The sequence below is a fragment of the Triturus cristatus genome, chromosome 1_2 (assembly GCF_964204655.1).
Source record: "Triturus cristatus chromosome 1_2, aTriCri1.1, whole genome shotgun sequence".
Lineage (NCBI taxonomy): Eukaryota > Metazoa > Chordata > Amphibia > Caudata > Salamandridae > Triturus > Triturus cristatus.
Window position 1 is genome coordinate 229,383,068 of NC_140580.1, and position 21,434 is coordinate 229,404,501.

The 21,434-nt window shown below is 51.0% G+C and overlaps 1 protein-coding gene across 1 annotated transcript in view; it reads right to left on the reverse strand.

The window, feature by feature from the left end:
* The window catches only part of HELLS (helicase, lymphoid specific), a 372,397-nt gene that overhangs the window by 154,998 nt on the left and 195,965 nt on the right, over positions 1 to 21,434 (reverse strand). The window contains exon 14 of the mRNA XM_085603527.1: positions 17,905 to 18,059. Coding sequence (XP_085459653.1) covers positions 17,905 to 18,059 — 155 coding nt within the window. The remainder of the gene's footprint in view (positions 1 to 17,904; positions 18,060 to 21,434) is intronic.

The following is a 21,434-nucleotide window of genomic DNA, read 5'->3' on the forward strand; positions in this document are numbered from 1 at the left end:
GAGGGGAGAGGGGAGAGGGAGAGGGAGAGGGAGAGGGAGAGGGAGAGGGAGAGGGGAGAGGGGAGAGGGAGAGGGAGAGGGAGAGGGAGAGGGAGAGGGAGAGGGAGAGGGAGAAAAAAAGACAGAAAGAAAGAGCGAGACTTCTTGTGCTTAAGCTTAGTACCTTCGAGTGGGAGGACAAAGACTTATGGCTCCCGGAGCGATGCCCGGACCTTCCTCTCAACAGGGACCATGATTGAGACCTCCGGGGCAAACAACGCGGTGCCAAGAGACTGCCTGCAAGCAGCTTTACGGACCGCTCCCTCAAAGCTTTCAGAGCCATGCCCGGCAGTCTGAGCGCGACAGCGAGTCGTGGTTGTGCTCCAGGCACCAAAGACAAACTAAGTGTGGATCTGTCACTGACATGGCAGTGGCAGGCGCTGCATGGCTTGAATCCAGAAGTCTTTGTTGACGGGTCTAGGAAACCTACACCCTAAAAAATGTTAGACGAAAAAGTCCGAAAAAGCCTGTCAAAAGGGAGAGGGTAGCTCTCCACGAATCTCAGCTGGCAGATGCAGAAAGAAAAGAACTGACATTAGCACACCAAGGTGATGCCTATATAGGCAACGTGGACATCACAATGGTCGAGACTATGCCGATGTCACGCAGAGCCGACGGATGCCACCTACCGGCGCACAAGGGTATTGCTCGACAAAAAATCTTACAGATCCAGCCTGACGCCTGGGGAATTCAAAGGTAGGGAATCTACGGCTAGACGTTAAGACTGGTTTGTTATCTAAGGAGGTGCAGATAGCAATATTGCAGGACTAGCACCTGCTAAAAACAAGAGGTAAACAAATTAGCTACTTAAAAAAAAAAATGGAGGGCCACCTATTGGTTGCGATTTAGTCAAATTAAACAGGTCATGATCATTTGAATGTGGCAGGGACACTTTCAATGTCACACTAAGAAAACAGACTACCAAGGGTGGTATCTAGTGGCGGAGGCGTCTAGATTGCATAAAGGTCTGTCTGGTCAATACAAACAGCCCTAATGATGATGGCACCTTCTTTCCAGACCACGTGACGATGATAGCCCTCTATCTGATGGCTACACTAATACAGACAGGAGACTTTGAGTGTTGGACTGGTGATTGGATACCAACCTCACATCCCTACTCCCGAGGATACGAGACCAGGTACATAGGTAGCCATGACCAGAGCCATGGTTTTGTGAAGGTGTGGCAGTAGATCCAATACAAACTCCCAACCAGGCCCTCAAATGTACTTAAAGATGAGGACGATCACCAAATGTGTGATGTGCTGCAGTGGACAGGTGAACGATAGCTGGTTACACCTGAACAAATAAAAGAAATAGGCAGCGGCGGTTTCCAGTCAGGGGTGACTTAGCATGGCTGCTCAAGAGGGAGCAGCCATTAAACCCTGAAACTGCATGAACAGTGGTTGCAATATCGTTGTGAGGGATGCGATCAATGAGAACTAGGCAAAATCCACTGGATTTTACGCTGCAGACATAATTTACAAGACAAACCTCTCCTGTGGCTCCTCTTGAGCTGGAGGAAGTGAAACCAGCCCAAGAGGGTATGCTGAAAAATGAGCCACCTGGTGCGGATGATATCCTGTGATTTCTACCACTTAATGCCCTCACTGATACAGAAAAGGTTGTTGGAGGTATTCCACAAAGCGAGGGAGGTGGGACATTTACCCCATCCGTTGAAGAGGCAGCTACAATTTTGATTCAAAAGGAGAGAAAATTTATAACTTGTTGCCTTTATATAGGCGCTTTGTCTATGCTGAACACAGATGTAAAAATATTGAGGTGTTAGCAAACCGACCACTTGGAGTTATAACGTCTCTGATCGTAGACATCCAGGCAGGATTTATCCCTGGACAGAGTGCAAATTTGAATATACATAGACTGATACAGGCGATTCAAACAGTAGCTATGTCAGATGAGGATTAGGCGGTCGTCTCCCTACATTTGGAGTGTGTATTCGATATGGTGAAGTGGCAAATCTGTGGGACACCTTAATAACTAAGGGACTTGGCCCCAGATATAAAGGCAGAGTTAAATTATTTACATCTCACAGTCAGAGCACGTACAGGAGACCTATCCTTGAAAGCAGCAGAGAGGCAACCGAGAGGTGTAGGAAACTGGGCTTTTGCTGCAGTAGTCCCCCCCCCCCCCCTCCCCCCCCACCCACACACTTTTTGCCTGGTATTTGACACAACTGACTTAACTGCACTGGGTTCTTACCAAGTCCTCAGTGACAGTGTTATTCCCACAAAACAATGCAACTGGTCAATTGATCCGCAATTGGCCAGGCCTTTAGCACCTCTGAGTCATTACTAAGTGGTACCGCTGGTACCTAGGGCTTCGGTACTAAAGAAGGTCCCTATGATCTGCAGCATATCTTGTGCCACTGAGTGACCCAGCACCAACCTCAGTCTGCCACTGCATGCTGTGTGACAATGGGCTCTAAAACCTGAAAACCCTGTATGCTATGTCCCCTTTCACTGCATGTAATATTTGTGAGTCACCCTTACAGCAGGCCTTACAGCCCTAAGGCAGGGTGCATTCTATTACATGTGAGGACATATCTGCAAGAGCAGATATGCTCCTGAGCTGGCCAGTTCAATTACTGACAGTACAAGTGAACAGGGAAGCCATTTAATGTACTGGCCAAAAGGAGTTTCCCAGCTACATAATGCCTTAATCAAAACCAGTGGTGTTTGGTATCAAAAACCTTGTATTAATACACCCACACGAAATAGGAGGTACCCCTTGAACCTTACTAGCCCTTTAGTGTGCTGGATGACTATTCTAACCTGCCACCACAAATTAGTTTGACCCCCTAGGAGGTAAAAGCAATGCTCTGAGGTCAGAAACGCCGCCTGCTCTGGTGGGAGGTGTTTATAATTTGCCCTCTAGGAAGGCTAGTAAATCAGCAAATCAAGGCAGGAGGCTTCAAATGTCTCTGCCGCCTATATGTGACCCAAGGCTTCCCCAGACAGTGGAAATTACTTCCCCTTGCCCTGGGCCCATCTGGCACCATGACTACAGACATTGCGGAGGACCAGGAAGAGGTCCCTGTGCTCCTACAGGTTAGATTCATCCTCCCTCCAAGTGTGGGGAATGCCAGGACAGACCAGAGCTGGGCAGTACCAATACCTGGGGTACCTGACTCCTTGCAGCAGCCAAATGCTTGTTGTGTCCAGTTCGGACACCAACGCAGAGGAAAACCAACCTGCACGTTGAGGGACTTCAGGGACAGTGAGATCCATATCGTGAGTGGCCCAGCTGTCTTTTCTGCCCCTTTTCAGCAGAAACCAAGAGTGCACCTACGACCAACCCCAGCCAGACACCTCAAAGTGCCTTTGCACCCGCGACCCACAGCAAGAATCCGAGGGAGATGACTGTACCCACAGGATCCTGAGACCCACAAGAGCCTAACCCAACCTTGGGTGTGGCCAGACTGGACTTTTGGGCACAGCCTCTTTCTGCAGGCCTCCTCCAACCGCAAGTGACTCCAACACCAAACCAGACGCAAAAAGGCACAACTGCACCCGAGCCCCATAGCCTGAAAATAAGTGTACCAATGGTGTTCCTACGTGCACGGTTGTCTCAAAGGTCAATCACCTAGACTGAATTCTATGGCAGGACCGGAGGCGAGGATTATGCTGCAACTTCCTTTATTCCTACAGCCAGCAGTATTCAACTCCAACAATAACAAAAACTAGCATTCCCAAGGTGCATGGGTAGTTCGTAGTGTCCACCAATCAGCATGCCCCGTCATCCCCGAAGGCGTGTGCTTCCCGGGTCAACTCCTCTTTCTTTCCTGCTGCCACGCAGTTAAGTTGATTTTCTTTCCCTCACAACGATTATTGTATTGTTGTTTGCTTTTTAGGGAGCTTTCATGTTTAATACTTGACGATCGCTGCCTGTAGGTTTGCCGGTCTTAGCGTGCAAAGGAGAGCTTCTCCGTCTCGCGCCCGTGTGTTTCTTCTCGCGCCGCCTTTGATGTGGAGGACGCGGTGAGGAGACACGCGCTGCGGATCGGTCGGCGGCTGTCTCGGGCGCTGCGGCGCGATTGTGATTGTTACTGTGGGGGCCGCGGGAGCGTTCGGTGAGCTCCGCTCGCGGCCCCATTCTTCCCGCTCGCATGGTGCCAACGCTGGGGGGTGCATTTGTCGTCTCGCTGGTCGAGCACTTCCGGTAGCGGGACCAGCGAGTTTGAATGCGCCCGCGGTCGTTAGGCATTTGTTTATTGCGGCGGAGAGTCTGGGACCTTGACACCGGGTACCTGGTTGAATGTTGAATGCTAGCCTCAGTGGCTTTGATTACCACAGCAGGACACCCCCTTTAGGGTCAGACCTTTGCCGTGAGGCGATTGCGGGCAGACGGCGTCCTTGCCAGCTCGCTTGCTGTGGGAAGGGGCAGGCCCCCTCTTCTGACCAGCCGCTGGGCGGCACAAAATAGCACTTCGCGCACTTACTAGCCCGGTTCCACGGGATTTGTAGTTGGAGGGCACAAGTGCCTACTGCACAATGGAGGCAGAGTACGCCGAAGAAGAGACCCTCCAGGTCATTCCTTTGGATGACGAGTTTTGTGAGGCGGTCGATACGTCCATCTATAGGGCGGTAGAGGCGGCAATGGGGCCTTTTGAGCGCCGCATTATGAAATATGCCCAGGCTTTACAGTCCGAGCAGCCCCAACGTGCTGAGAAGCGGAAGCTGGCCAAAGGGCCCGTCCCAGGGGCGTTTGAGCGTCTAAAAACCGCGTTTCTGGCTAAGTCTCGGCGTCTGGAACAGGATTTGTTCTCGGAGCCCCCAGAGGAGTCGCAGTTTACTGCAGACGAGGTTGAGGAGTCGGAGGAGGACTCCCTGGACGAAGCAGGTCCGTCTACCGCAGGTTTTTCTAGCGCTCCCCCACTAGACCGTTCTGCGCAACCCGAGGGACCCGCGGATATGTTGGTCCCTGAGGATCTGGTACATCCCCGTTCATCCACTTGGCTTCCATCCCCTAGGGTGACAGCATTTGTAGCCAGTCGGCTTCGCAAACCTTTGGAGAAGGAGGTGAGAGCCTGCCTTAGGGCAGAGTGTCCCCGGCCGGTCCTTCCGGGCAAGGTGGCCATCACTCCGGAGGTCGACCAGAAGATGGCGACTTTTCTGCAGAAGTATATTCGAGACCCCAAAAAGGGTATCGACAGATCCTGGAAGAATTGCCAGGACAAGCTCCTGGACCTCACTGGGCCCCTCACGAAGATCTTGGAGTTGGCGGAGGAAGCTAAATCTTCGGGGTCTGCCTTGTCCCCTGAACGCATTTCTAATTGGGCTCAAAGAGCAGTTGTTTTCCTGGGAAACGCAAATTGCGCCCTCTCTGAGAGGCGCAGGTCCTTTCTACTCAAAGTGGACCCCAAGCTGGGGGACCTAGCCTCTTCGGAGGCGGGCGCAGTGGCAAATGGGGGTTTGTTCTGCGAGCCTTTTATTAAGGAGTTGACGAAATTCGTCTCTACTTTCACGTCCTTGGATAGAGCACAGACTTCAATAAAGAAGGTGTTTCGTCCGCGTGTTTGTCAGCGCCGGTCGTGGCAGGGGCCGCTCGGCCAGCAAGTTCTACTCGCAAGGCCCGCAGAGAGGCGGAAAGAAGGCCGCAGAGTCAGGACGTCAAGAGTTCTTCCAGTTCAGCCGGGGCTCCCGAGGCAGAGGAGGCAGGGGCCGAGGTCAGCAGCTGGCCGGTTCAGGTGAGTGCCTTTCCTCTGTCACAATTCGGGGTGGGGGGCAGATTGGCTCTTTGAGAGCAACTGGAGAACTATTACCTCAGACGCCTGGGTGTTGCAGACTGTACGGGGCTTTCAGGTAGAGTTTTATGGGACTCCTGTGCAGGATGTTCGACCCCGACCGCTGTTTTTCGCACGGGACAAAGCCGCTCTTTTAGACAAGGAGGTGGCGGATCTTTTGCGGAAAAGAGCGATAGCCCCTGCTCCTTTACATCCGCGGGGTTTCCTCAGCAACATTTTTGTGGTGGACAAGACGGACGGCGGACAGCGCCCCGTCATAAACCTCAAGGAATTCAACCAGTGGCTGGTTTACCGCCATTTCAAAATGGAGGGGATCCACCTACTGCGCGATCTGCTGCAGCCTGGGGACTGGATGGTCCGCTTGGACTTGAAGGAAGCGTATCTGACAGTGCCGGTGTTCCCTCCCCACCGCCGTTTCCTTCAGTTCATGTGGAGAGATCAGGTCTACGAGTTCGCGACCCTCCCCTTCGGCCTATCATCAGCACCGTGGTGCTTCACGAAGGTCCTCAAGCCGGTGGTGGAGACGTTGCGGCGGATGGGCTTGCGACTCATCGTTTATTTGGACGACATCCTGTTGCTGGAGCAGTGCCCAGAGCAGTTGTCCAGTCGTCTCCGCGACACTACGGAGTTATTGCAGAGCTTAGGGTTTGTCATCAACGACAAAAAGTCCCTTCTGATTCCTTCACGACAAGTGACCTTCTTAGGGTTCACCATCGATTCGGTGGCTCGGACACTAAGCCTCCCTCCCAGGAAGATTGTCAAGATTCGCAGAGAACTCAGGCGAACAATAGCACGCCCCTCCGCTTCGGCAGATTGCAAGGGTGGTAGGCCTCTTGTCCTCGTCGATTCAGGCGATTTGTCCCGGTCCGCTCCATTACAGAGCTCTTCAGCGTCTCAAGGCGTCGCACCTCCGCAGGGGGCTTCAGTATTCGGACCAAGTTCCGCTTACAGAAGAAGTGCGTACGGAGATGAGATGGTGGCTCGACCATATGGAGGCCTGGAATGGCAGGGCCATTTTCGGTTGCGACCCCGATTTGGTCATAGAGTCCGACGCCAGCAAGCTGGGTTGGGGGGATCGTTGCGGAGAATCCTCTACAGGAGGAAAATGGTCTGTAGAAGAAAGCCGGTTGCACATCAACTGCCTAGAGTTGATGGCCAGCTCCTTTGCCATTCGCTGTTGGACCAAGGACAAGGTCTCGTGCAATGTCCTATTGAAAATGGACAACGTCTCGGCGGTGCGTTATATCAACCACCTGGGAGGGATGAAGTCCAAAGCGTTGGCGGATCTGGCCAAGGATTTGTGGATGTTTGCCTGTCCCACAGTATCTCGGTGTCAGCGGAGTACCTTCCGGGAGTCGCCAATGTGGTGGCAGACCGGTGCTCCAGAAGTTGGACGGATATGAGCCTGTGGCAACATCAACCAGCGGTTTTTCGCCGTCTTTTCAACACGTGGGGTCCGTTTTCAGTGGATCTGTTTGCGTCCAGGTTGGACCACCAGTTACCGAAATTTTACAGTTGGAAACCGGATCCTTTAGCAGCGGCCACGGATGCCTTCCTGCAGGATTGGTCCGTAGGAGCGGGCTATGCCTTTCCCCCATTCGCAATGATCATGCGACTTACGACTCAAGTTCGCAGGCAGCGGACAAGGGTGGTCTTGATTACACCATATTGGAGGTCTCAAGTGTGGTTTCCAGTTCTTCTGGAACTTTCTTGGGATTCTCCAATCCTACTACCCCGAGATCCTCTTCTTCTGAGGGATCCGCAAGGTCTTCCCCATCCACTTCTCCAGCAAGGGAGGATGCCCCTAGTGGCATGGCGGATTTCAGGCATCGCTGGAGAGTCGGCGGCTTATCGCAGGACGCTCAGAGGCTGCTGGGAGCGGCATGGGCGGACAGCACCAACAAACGATATAAGTCGGCCTGGGCTAGATGGGTCGGTTGGTGTGTTCGGAACGACCACGATCCCATGGAGTGCGAAGTGGTAGCTATCCTAAACTTCTTGGAGTCACTAGCGTCGCAGGGCCTTGCCTATAGAACGATTAACTCTTACCGTTCGGCGATTTCGGCAGGGCATATGCCGGTCCAGGGTCATCCCGTGGGTGAGCATCCCATGGTTTGTAAGTTGCTGAGAGGCATTCGCTTGTCGCTCCCTCCAGAACCCAGATATTCTTCTCTTTGGGACGTTAACAAGGTCCTTCGCCTGTTCAAGTCCTGGCAGGCCAATAGGTACCTGTCCAGGAAGGAATTGTCAGCAAAATTGGCGATGCTTTTATGCCTGGTTTCATGTCGCAGAGTCTCAGACGTTAGAGCTCTGGACATTTCAGGTAGAGTATACACCTCAAGGAGTTACCTTCCACATTGTCAGGAGGACGAAGTCGGACTCTAGGATCATTTCTTATCCAGCTTTCGATCATTCCCCTAAACTATGCGTAGTTAGGTGTCTTAAGGAATATGAGTCCATGACTGAAGAGACTCGCCCTCCAGGCGAACGGCAGTTGTTGCTTTCATTACGTAAGCCCTTCAAAGCTGTCTCACCACCAACGATAGCTCGTTGGATCCGATGGGTGATGCAAGAGGCGGGCATAAATGTCTCGCAGTTTGGAGCCCATTCTGTGCGGGGCGCTATGGCGTCAAAGGCCTTCTCCCTGGGTGCCAGGTTGGAGGATATCTTGAACGCAGCAGACTGGTCATCGGATTCGATGTTTAAGAGGTTCTACTTTAAGCGAGTCATGGATATGGCCTCGCTGGTGGTGGATAAGCTTTGAATGAGCATAATCCTCGCCTCCGGTCCTGCCATAGAATGAAAAATTTCCTAGTAACCATGACGGAAAGTTTCAATTCTATTAAGGACGCGGAGGCGAGGATTATTCCCACCCAGGGCTCTGGAGACCTCCTGTTCCCACCCGGACAATGGATTTAGTAGTTTGCCTTTCCTTGGGTGAGCGAGGCCTCGTATGGTATAAGTATTCTCTTTTTAATGGTTTCGATAGCATGCCTTCTGTCATCCTGCTTCTGTGATTTTGAATGGTTGTTTATCTCGCACTGGAGAACAGAGTCATGGGCCTCTGGTTCTTTCTTTCAGGATCTGATGGAGTCAAGAACGAGTGACGAGTTGGACATTAATTCTGGGCGCAGTCTCGAAAGAGGAGTTGACCCGGGAAGCACACGCCTTCGGGGATGACGGGGCATGCTGATTGGTGGACACTATGAACTACCCATGCACCTTGGGAATGCTAGTTTTTGTTATTGTTGGAGTTGAATACTGCTGGCTGTAGGAATAAAGGAAGTTACAGCATAATCCTCGCCTCCGCGTCCTTAATAGAATTGAAACTTTCCGTCATGGTTACTAGGAAATTTTTCATCCCCCCCCCCCCCCCCCCCCCAATCCCCGTCAACTTTTGAAACTTATACAAATTTAGAACTCAAAGTACTAAAATGATTTCGATGATCTTGGTATCTAAATTCATATATAAAGTGTTATTTCTATAAATTGGCGCCGTATTTCTTTGAGTGTGGGTCTCACTTACTGCCTTTGGGTGTGCAATCAATTCTGTTTAGCACTACCAGCTGATAAGCCTGTCTGCTCACCCACACTACCACAAATGAGCATTCAAGTATTCATTTGTGAGTCTTTCAGGCAACTGGGGTTTGCCTAGACTCTTTACACAGTGTACCTCATTTTGGTCCACTATATAAAAGAGCCAGCTTCCTACAACAGGGATTCTTGTTATCAATCCCGCTATTTGCTCTAGCAATAGAGCCTTTGGCTGGTAGACTGCACACAGATGCTTCAGTGGGGAATAGTGGTGGGCAGGGTGACGCATGTTCTCTTACTATATGGTGATGATGCGCTTGTATACTTGAAGGTGCCGGAGGTAGCTGTCCCCTAATTCTTAGAGACACTGCTGGGATTGGAAATGCTTTAGGGTTTTATACCAATTGTAGCAAATCACGACTGTTCCCATTGGGAAAGTGGGGCTGGACAGAGGAAAGACAAGCCAGGTATAAGAGTGGGCTGGAAGAGACCAATATAGGGATCTGTGTGTCCTGGTGCCCGCAAGACCAATACACAATGAATGTGAGGAGAGCAGTGGTTACATTGAGCCAATAAGTGGGGTTCTGGAAGATGTTATAGCTTTTCATAATGGGTTCTATTTCAGTGTAATAGTGATGTTTTTGCCCTACTGTTATATGTGCTCAAAAACACGATGTGCCCGATTCCAATGATAATGTTCTACCACTTAAATGGACTTTTGATTGAGTTTGTCTGAGCAGGGAGATGCAGCAGTGATAGTTAATGTTAAAATTACCATGGCCAAGGAGTGGCATGCGACAGCCAGACATCTTTTTATATTATGGTGCAACATAGCTCTGATTTGTAGTAGGATAGTTTGACAATGGCCTGGGATCAGAAAAGAAGTTGTCTGGATCATATGTCGAACATACACTATCTAAGTTCTTTATGAGTTAAAGGCACCCCACGAAAAATGCTGTACTCAGTCTGTCAGTTGGCAGAAACATGGCACACTTGTGTTAAAACTTTTAAAGAGAGACCCTGTTTGCTATGGAGATCACCATATGGTCCCGCAAACCATTGCCGGCAAAGACCAGAGATGTCAGTGGCAGGAGGGTGGCTGTGAGCAGGCTGGGCTCTGTACATTAATAATTGCTTCATTACGCTTTAACAAGCGAAAGAAAACGTAGGTGTGAGGCAATTGCTTCAGTAAGAACCATCTGGAATGGTCTTGCAGAGGATGCAGTACTACAGAGGATTTTAGAACTAACCAGCAGTAGAGAAGTATTAACCCTGCTATGTGCAGGATAGGTTCAGGATTGGTAAGAGGGGGTGAGGTGACGGAGGGCAAAAGAGCAAGTGTGCAGAAGATTTCCAAGAAGAGCGGATAGACTCAGACTGGGATAAAGCATGGGACCAAATTAAAATAATATCCCCCAATTCCAGGTTTAAGTTATCATGCTTCCATTATATACACCGAACATCTCACCCCTCAAAGACTAGCCATGATATCTCAAGGCAGATCGTCACCAGACGCCAAATGCTGAAGGGAAGGAGGATAATTTTCTGCACACGCCATGGGATTTTCAGACAATAACTGATTTTGGGACAATGTGTTGGGGCTCCATGATGACTGGTATGAATGCGCCCAAAACTACTAACATAGCTGTTGGAAGGCCCACCAAAGTGGAAACACTGCAAGATGAAACTCCACATGTAGGTTCTGGGGACTTTCGGCTAAAAGGAGAACAGCCAGAATGGCACGGTGGGAAAAATAGACTTGGTTGAGTAGGCCTTAGCCGATGTGTAACTAAGTCTAGAAGAGGTAAGTTGGGGGACACAGTAGAATGTTCGGAAATGCTGCTCCCCTTAATAACAGAACCCCATGAAGGAAAATGATTTTTATTGGTAGAATGGACAGACAAGTGTATTTGAGTGTGACTAAAACTTGTGCTCAGGTGATGGTCTCCTCCAAAAGTAATCTATACGGAATTACTGTTAGCTCCTCAGACAACTTAGTGAAATTGGATTGTATGAAGTAAAATGAAGAAAAATATTAAGAAAAATATACCAGAGTTTGTAAGCATTAGTTCACTAAAGCCTGGCCTATTGGCTATGGTGGTAATCGTGGTAGTAGTGATGGTATGAATATGCTACTTACCAGTATGCATCTGTTCTTGGCATGTAGGGCTGCTGACATTCATATCTGTGCATAGATCGCCGCCTAGTGTTGGGTCCGGATGTTTGCACGTTGTTGTCCTGGAAGAGTCTTCGAAGTATCCTTGGATAGGTGACTCCTCCCCTGGACTACAGTGCGCATGGGCATCCTCTCCATCCTCAGATTGTTTTTCGCCATTGTGGCAGTGATGGAGTAGATACAGAAAGTGATGACCATGCTATACAGTAATTCTGAGAGCTGCAGCTGCTACAGGCGCCGGGGAGGAGGGAGGGCGATATGAATGTCAGCAGCCCTACATGCCAAGAACAGATGCATACTGGTAAGTAGCATATTCAGTTCGAGGCATGTGGGCTGCTGAATTCATATCTGTGCATAGAATACATAGCAGTGCCCTCTATTAGCGGCGGCTACCAGTGCCAGCTGCAGCGGTCTGAAAAAGTGTTTTGAGAACAGCCTGTCCTACAGCTGCCTGCAGTTTTGACTGCACGTCTACACAATAGTGTTTTGTAAATGTGTGTGTAGTGGACCAAGTGGCTGCTCTGCATATATCATGCAGGGGAATATTTCCTAGAAAAGCCATGGAAGCCCCCAACTTGCGCGTTGAGTGGGCTCGTGGTGGAATAGTTAATGTGCGTTTTGCCTTTTGATAACAGATTTGAATACACTTAACTATCCATCTGGCTATCGCTGCTTTGGAGATGGCGTTACCTTTGTGGTGCGGGGCAAAGGCAACGAACAGTTTTGTCTTCCTGAAGGGTTTAGTCCTGTCGATGTAGTACATGAGGGCCCTCCGTACATCTAGTGTATGTAGTGCCCTTTCTGCGACAGTTTGTGGGTTTTGGAAGAAAACGGGCAGTTCAATAGTTTGATTCATGTGGAACTGCGATATTACTTTGGGCATGAATTTGGGGTTGGTACGTAGTACGACCCTGTTGGTGTGAACCTGTATGAATGGCTCTTGAACGGTTAGTGCCTGGAGTTCACTAACTCTTCTTAAGGAAGTAATCGCTACCAGGAAGGCTACTTTCCAGGTAAGGAATTGAATCTCGCATGAGTGTAGAGGTTCAAAGGGTGGACCCATCAGGCGTGTGAGGACCAAGTTGAGGTTCCACATTGGAGCCGGTGGGTGGCTTGGTGGAATGACTCGTTTGAGTCCCTCCAAGAATGCTTTGATGGCAGGCACTCTGAATAGTGAGAGGTGCTGCCTGGTTTGCAGATAGGCTGATATTGCGGTCAAATGGACACGTATAGAGGTGTACGCCAGATTGCATCGGTATAGGTGTAAGAGGTAACAGATGATGTTTTGGATGGATGCGTCCAGTGGGTTAATGTCATTATTACCGCAATAAATGACGAACCTTTTCCATTTGGCTGCATAGCAAGCCCTTGTAGTGGGTCTCCTGGCCTCCTTGATGATGTCCATACAGTCAGGTGGCAGGTTGAGATAGCCAAACTCTAGGACTTCAGGAGCCAGATCGCCAGGTTCAGCTGTTGCGGATCTGGGTGCTGAATCTCTCCATGGTTCTGCGTCAAATGCGCGGGCTTGATCCGCAGCCTTTGATGCGGCACCACGGAAAGTTCGAGGAAGGTGGTGTACCACGGCTGGCGTGCCCACGTTGGAGCAACTAGGACGAGTGTCAGGGAGTGTTGTCTGAGTTTGCGAGCCACCAGCGGTATCAACGGCGCTGGGGGAAAAGCGTACGCAAATCTGCCGGACCAGTTCATCCATATCGCATTGCCCTGCGGATGTGGGAACCTGGCGGCGAAGCTTTGGCATTTTGCGTTTTCGCTTGTCGCGAATAGGTCTATCTCTGGATGACCCCACTGCTGGAAGTACGGTTGGAGTACCGATGGGTGTAGCTCCCACTCGTGCATCTGGTGGCTGTGTCTGCTGAGCAGATCCGCCATCTGGTTGTCCTTGCCAGGGAGGTGTTCCGCCATGAGGAACATGTTCCTCTGAAAGGCCCACTTCCACATGCTCTGAGCCAGATGAGACAACTGTGGAGAGTGTGTTCCTCCCTGCTTCTGTATGTAGTACATTGCGGTCATGTTGTCCGTCCGGATCAACACGACCTTGTTGCATAGATGTACTTTGAATGCCTTCATGGCCAGGAAGATTGCCATCAGTTCCAGAAGGTTGATGTGCATCTTCTTTTGTTGTGTCGTCCATAGGCCCTGCACAGTGTAGTGGAGTACATGAGCTCCCCATCCCTGGAGAGACGCGTCCGCTGTCAGTACTATCTGTGGGACAGGCTCTTGGAATGGTCGGCCCTTGCAAAGGTTTTGTGGATTCCACCAATGCAGAGAGTTGTATGCCCGACCGCTCACCAACACTAGGTCTTTCAATTGTCCTTGAGCCTGATTCCACTGACGTGCTAGGCACTCCTGAAGCGGGCGCATGTGTAATCTCGCGTGCGGGACTATGAAGATGCAGGAGGCCATCATGCCTATCAACTGCATAAACACTCGCGCTGGAAGTGAGTGATTGGGTTTGAACTTGGAGATCAGCAGTTGTATGCGGTTGATCCTCACTAAATTTGGCTGAGCTGTGGCCGCCAGAGTGTCTATAGTCGCACCTAGGTACTGTTGTACGTGTGCGGGCTGGAGATGGGACTTTGGGTAATTTAGTGAGAATCCCAGACTGTGGAGGAGATGAATGGTGCGGGACATGTGGCTGGCACATTGCTGGGCTGACTTCGCTTGAACGAGCCAGTCGTCTAGGTAGGGGTAGACTTGTATATGCTGCCTCCGTAGATGTGCTGCCACTGTAGCTAGGCACTTCGTGAAAACCCTGGGCGCTGTTGTCACGCCGAAGGGAAGGACTTTGAATTGATAGTGCTGCCCCTGAACAGTGAACCTGAGGTATTTTTTGTGTGAGGGGTGGATGGGTATGTGGAAATACGCATCCTTGAGGTCCAGTGTGGCTAGGAAGTCTCCCTGCTTGAGAAGCGGAAGGACTTGCTGTAGAGTGAGCATATGAAAGTGCTCTGAAAGAATGTACTGGTTCAGGGGTCTCAGGTCTAATATAGGTCTGAGTGACCCGTCCTTTTTTGGAATTAGGAAGTAGAGGGAGTACACCCCCGTACCCTGCTCGTGGATGGGTACGACCTCTATAGCGCCTTTTAGAAGCATACTTTGCACCTCTTTCTGTAAGAGCGTTAAGTGCTCTGAGGACATAGGACGGTTTCTTGGTGGTATTGTGGGTGGAGTGGAGGTTAACTCTAGACAGTAACCGTATTTTACAATATCTTTGACCCACCTGTCCGTGGTGATGGAGTTCCACGTGGACAGGAACCTTTGTAGCCTTCCCCCGACAGGTGTTATGTGGTCGGGAGGAAGGGAGAGGGCGTCACTGCTTGTTCTTGGGGGAGGACCTGGTGTTGCCGTAGCCGCGTCCTCTGCCCTTTGTACTGGAGCCACGATATCCACCCCGGGTGTTTTTATCGTAGGTGGTCTGTGTATTGCCTTTGTTATATGTTTGTTGTGACCCCTGTCCTCTACCTGCTCCCTTGTTTCCGGGGCGACGAAAGGAGCCGCTCCGAAAGGACTGAGTTTGGAGAGCGCCCATGGACTTTGCAGTGTCCGTGTCCTTTATCTTTTCAAGGGTGGTGTCAACCTCTGGCCCGAATAGATAGTCGGGGTTGACAGGCTGGTTGAGTATATTGTTTTGTACCTCAGGCTTGAATCCTGAGATTCGTAACCAGGCATGTCGTCGCAGCATGACGCTTGTGTTTATGGCCCTGGCAGCCGTGTCTGCAGCATCTAGTGCACACTTGATGGAAGCATTCGTGAGTAGCTGTCCTTCTCTGATGAGCATTTCTGCGCCTTCCTTGAACTGGTCAGGGAGATGTTGGAATATTTGCTCGAGTGTGTCATAGTGCGCTCTATCATAGCGAGCAAGGAGCGCTTGAGTGTTGGCTATGCGCCATATGTTGGCTGCTTGGGCGGCAACTCTCTTGCCAGAGGTCTCTAACACCTTGGACTCTTTGTCCGGGGGAGGAGCGTCACCTGTCGTTTGCGAGTGTGCCCTCTTGCGAGCAGTCGCTACGACAATGGAGTCTAGTGGTAATTGTCCTCTGATGTAAGTAGGGTCCCCAGGTGCTGATCGGTATTTCTTATCAATCCTGGGGTTTATCACTCGTGCCCTGGTGGGTTCCTTGAAAATGTCCTTGGCTGGTTTGAGGACTCCTTTCAACATGGGCAGAGTCTTTACATGCCGTTCTGAGGATGCGAAAGTGTCCATAAGAAAGTCATCTTCGACGGTGTCAGAGTGAAGCTGCACCCCATGGTTATTGGCAGCACGTTCAATAAGAGCGTTGAAGGCTGCAGTATCCTCTGTGGGAGATGTTTTTGCCCCATAGAGTTGTGGGTCCTGTGTATCGAGAGGTGCACCTGGGTCTACCGGGTCGCCCCAAGTGTGATCAGGGTCCTGCTGGTCATCAGGGTCTGTGTCTCCGTGGTAGGGGACTTGGTCATCCATGTAGTCCTCCAACGCATCCGTGTCGGAACATGTGGGGGAGAATAGTTGTGGATCCTGGTAGGATGAGTGGAAAGGTTCATAAAGGAGAGGTTCTGATTCTACAGGCAGCTTCCTTTTTAGTGGGATCCTGAAAGGGTCCAACGGTGGTTCCGAAGTTATCCTTCGCTCGTGGAGAATCATCCTGCCAGTGTTGGCGTCGATGACACGTGACGGAGACGTCTCAGCAGGTGTAATCGTAGTCTGGGTGACCCGTGTCCTGAGTTGGAACATTTTCGGGATTGTTGACGGAGGCAAGCCAAAGGTAATGTTGGCTGGCACCGAAGAGGCTGCCGGAGCTTCGATCGGACCGGAACCCGACGGGTCCTGGAGGGCAGCCTTGGTTTTGCTGCTTTGTGTCGCACCAGGTCGTCCTTGGGGCGCCTTTGAGGCTTTGGCACCGACCAGGTTCGTAGAGGCGGCCGTGGACTTTTTCGGCGCCGGTGTTTCATCGAGTCGAGGTGCGGAGATGACCGTCGACGTCTTCGATGCGTGAGGCTTTGGTGTCGTCGAGAGAGCGATGCGAGGCGCAGCAGGCGGCGCAGCCCTCGGTGTCAGTGGCGTCGGTGCCGGGAGCCGAGTAGGTTTGTCGGCGCCGAAGGCCTTTTTCCGTTTATCAACTCCGACGTCGCCCGCTTCAAGTTCGGCACCGAAGTCTCTCTTGGTGCGGTCGGTGTCGACGCGTCGCGCTGGCGTCGAAGGCCTCGATCCGACCAGCGCCACTTTCGGTTTCGGTTTCGTTGGAACCGGAGCAGCTTTCGGTTTCGGTTTTATGGAAGGGAAACCAGCTGGTTTAAGCGGTAATGGCTGCCGCTGGGTGTCCGAGGCCGGGCCCGAGGGCGGGGCCGAAGAACTGCAGGATGGGTCTCGGGTAAGGCCCGAAGGCGATCCCTCGACCGGAGCCATAGGCCGTGGAACTGGGCCTTCTTCGGTGTGAACAGGTAGGCCTTGTTCATCATTGGAGCTACTCTCTTCGGCCCCTAAGGCCTCCTCGTCGTCTCCTACCTCGGTGTCGTCTTCACCTCTGTGGAAGAGTGATTCGTCGACTTCGTCCGATCCGGATCCGTGTTCGGAAACGGGACTGGAGGGTAAGACTTCCAATTCTTCGACGTCTTCGGCCTCGTTGAAGATGTCTGCTGGGGCCGGTGCCGCGTGCTGCGCTTCGAGTCTCGCCGCTCGTCGATTCCGTAGAGTCTTTTTTGAACGGAACCGGGCACAGGCCATGCATGTCGATTCGTCGTGGTCCGGCGAAAGGCATTTGTTGCACACCGGATGGACGTCGATATGTGGGTACTTCGCATTGCATACCGGACACCTCTTGAATGGCGTCCTCGATTCCATCGTCGAAGTAGTCGATGAACAGGTAAATGCGAAAAAAGTCGGTGCTGAAAGTTAGTAAACTAACAAGGTTGTATCGAAAACCGATCGATAAACAGTACCGACGCGAACTAAAGGCCTTTTGGCCTCGACAAAATATTTTCCTAACTTGAGCTAAGATAGCACATCCGAACCCAATGGCGGAAAAAAACAATCTGAGGATGGAGAGGATGCCCATGCGCACTGTAGTCCAGGGGAGGAGTCCCCTATCCAAGGATACTTCGAAGACTACAACGTGCAAACATCCGGACCCAACACTAGGCGGCGATCTATGCACAGATATGAATTCAGCAGCCCACATGCCTCGAACCTAATGTTATGGTAATAGCGGCAGTAGAGGTAGCTACCAAATAAGGATTGCTTTCTCTGTACAATGCATGTAGGCCTTTGCCATGGTTTGTTATAAAAAGTGTTTTTTTCAGTGGAAAAAAAAAAACACAATTACGAAAACGTCTAAGCACCGCACCGGTAAGATTCCCATCACAGACAATATACTATTTTCTATGATAAGCCAATTACCTCTCTTGCTCTGCCTCCTGCTGCAAAAGGAGTTGATTAATAAACTTCTCCAGCTCCTCCGGGGTATCACCCTCAGGTTCTCTATAATCTACTACTCTTCGACTCCTACGTTTTGGTCGTCCAGTAGAAGTTACTTCAATCTTTTGCTCCTCTGCCTGAAAATTTTAGTAAAAGGTAAGTGTACACACAAGACTTGAAAGTAAAACCATTAAATCTTAGGCAAAATTACTCCATTCAGTAAAAGGTTCAAGTAGAATAAATGTTAACAAAAATGGTAGACGAAAGAGCCCTAATGCAATACATAGGGACAGGAGACTTTGCACAGTGCAGAAAGCTACAGTATCCTGCCCTTGGTTGACTATTTCATACTCATAACAATGTAGCAAAACCTCCCCCTGGTGAAAATTCCAGACCAGTAATTGCCAAGATACTGAACTACGTTGACCGGGATGCCATCTTGCAATATGCCAGGACACACAGACTGCTTTCAACACGACTCTAGGTCCATCATGGTGTTCCCGGACTATACACGCTTGGTCCAGCAACAACGCCAGTCCTTCACAGCTGCAAAACATAAGCTGGGTGACATGAACTTACAATACATGCTTTTATATCCAGCCAGAATAAGAGTTCTTTTTAACTCCAAGTCGTTCTTCTTCGACACCCAGGAGGCCGTCTTTGCCTAGGCCGAGGAGCGCCCACGACTCCGGCCAGGCTCACAGTCATTACAGGACTCAGACTCCTCACGTGGATCGCGATGTAACAGGTCCCGACAAACCAAATCCAAGAGACGACACGGCTCCGGATCAGACAGACTGTCAACGAGCCCAGAGCAGCCCCCCTGATCAGCTCGACACACTGCTGACTGCCAACAGCAAGTAGACGTTGATCGTTGTTTATTAATGTCTCTCCGAAAGCACTTTCCTCCGAGTGGGTGTGGATGCTAGACCATGAGACTTCCAGGCCAGACTGTTTGGGTCGCCCCCCTTTTGTTTCATTATGTTTTTTGGGTGGATTGGGTATTTTTGGTATGGGGGATCGTGGTCCCCCTGTTGGGGGCCTGCTGTGCCTCATGCCGCGACAGATGCTTCTAGTTCATGGCAGTGTCGGTGGAGGGACTTTATGGGAATGTAGTATTAGTTGGTTTTATATGTTACATGCAGACATGCTTCATAGATCGATACCTTCGTTGCTACACATCTTACGGCATAGGATGATGGCTCCAAATGATGCAACCCCTTTCGGGGACCTTACGGTGGTCTCATGGAATGTTCGGGGTCTCCAGAATAAAGTGAAACGGGGCACTGTCCTACGTCAAGCTAAGATATGGGGCTGATATCCTATTGCAGGAGACCCACCTTTTAGGTACCAAGGCCTAATGCCTAGGCCAGTTTGGTTTCCATCAGAGTTATCACACAGGGTTCACCAGGGGCTCCGGGGGGGGGGGTGTGGCCATGTTAATACATCGTAGGGTCCAGTTCCACTACATTACTCATAAGATAGACCCTGGGACAGATAGGAATCTGCCACGTGCATGCTACATGGCGAACGGGTTACTATTGCCAGTATATATGGCCCCCCGTTAGGGACAGCTTTCATAGACCAGATCATAGGTGCCTGGGGAGACCTCCACGAGCGTTTGACACTTCTAGGGGGTGACTGGAACGAAACGATGGGGCCACTAGATGGGCAATGCAGTACAGACCCTCCGCCAGTATTAAGTCACACCAAATTGGACTCTCTGGTATCCATTCTGGGTTGTGAGTATCACCCCTCAGAGCAGGGATACACATACCTATCTTCAGTCCATGGGTCACAATCCAGATTAGATTATTTTAGTCTGTCGCATATTTCTCCACCATTTCTCCGATGTAACTCACCACCCTCGTGGGCTCTCTGACCACTCCCCGGTTGCCCTGCAGTTTCACACATGGTCTTGCAAACCCATTTCGCTGGCGCATGTCTCACTGGTACCTCCGGTGTCCGGATTACCAGGATATGCTCCGCATAGCTATCTCCTCGTACTCCAATGTCCCAATGTATTTTGTGGGAAGCCCTTAAGCCTACCGTTCAAGGTGCCGAGATCAGCTATCGTACCAATGAAAAACACGCATGGCGGGAGCAAATGGTGGCCATAGGGTCGCAGCAGACGGCCCTTGCATTACAGCTTAACAGGGATCCTAGCCCAGTTCTACGACGCAACCTGCTACAGGCGCAACAACAACTACAGCAATATCTAATGGGAAAGGCCAAATAAATCTGGGAAGCTTCGCAACAGTTTCAGTGGGGGGATAAATCGAGTAAAATGCTCCACCGGCTGTGTCAGACAAATCTCCAGCGATGGTTCCCACCATCCGTGGTGCGGATGGGTCCCAATATACATCGCCGGAGGGTGTGGCCGGAAAATTTGCGCAGCACTTCACGGCCCTATACACCAGCCACGAACAGATCTCGGCTGATCTAATTGCGGAATTCCTCAGATATCCCACCACGAAAGCTTTCGGACCAACTACGCAAACAATTGAGATCCCAATTCATTGCGTATGTAGGCCTACTTTATACAAACTTGCGTATAGCTGGGCATCACTCGCCCTCATTCCCTATACAAAGGAGGCACTAGGCCCGGCTGCCCCCTGTCACTGTTCGCCCTTGAGGTTGAGCCCTTGGCAGCGTGGGTCAGAAATGACTTGGTTCTCGGGGCTTGGAATGGTCGCAGTCGCGCTTGGATCGTATCGCGTTATACGCGGAAGAGGTCTTATTTTTCATCACGGACCCTTGGTTCTCCGGGCCTCGCATCCTGGAGATCCTCAGGGTATTTGTGGGGGGGGGGGACCTACTGGTCTGCACACAAATCCTGCAAAATCCGTACTGTTTCCAGTGTGCGGCCTTCAAGGTCGCCAGGCTTGGGCATCGCAGTTATCCCGCGAAACAGACGGGTTTAAACATCAGCATCTTCGTGTCACCATGCCCCACAAACTCTTGGGCGCATAACATCACTCCACTGCTTGCAAACCTCAATAGTGAAACTGCAGTGTGGTCCTCCCTTCCCTTATCCCTATATGGACACGCGGCCATCTTCACGATGGTGTCACTGCCCCGGATTTTATATCGCCTCCTTAACTCCGTATCATATCCCGCACTCCTGGTTCGCACAGGTCAACGCCATACAAAACAGATTTCTCTGGAATGGTGGAGCGGTCAGGGTCGCTCTTCGCACATGCGTGCAGTCTACGTACTGCAGGGGCATCGTGGCGGCAGACATTTATTCCTATTACGGGGCGTCATATCTGCTCGTGGTGGTACAATTCCCCCGCAGACCCGGCATATGCGATTGAGCATGCAGCAATGGAGCAGACCCCCCTCAATCTCCTATACAGCCCCACACGCCTGGATCTCACGCTTCCAGCAGGTAAAGTTGTAATATCGCTATGGCGGGCTAAAGTTAGACAGATGGGTTGGAACGGAAAGCTCACCCGGGAAACCCCACTATGGCAGGGTACGTACCTCCGTCCGGTGGCAGCCTTGAGGGG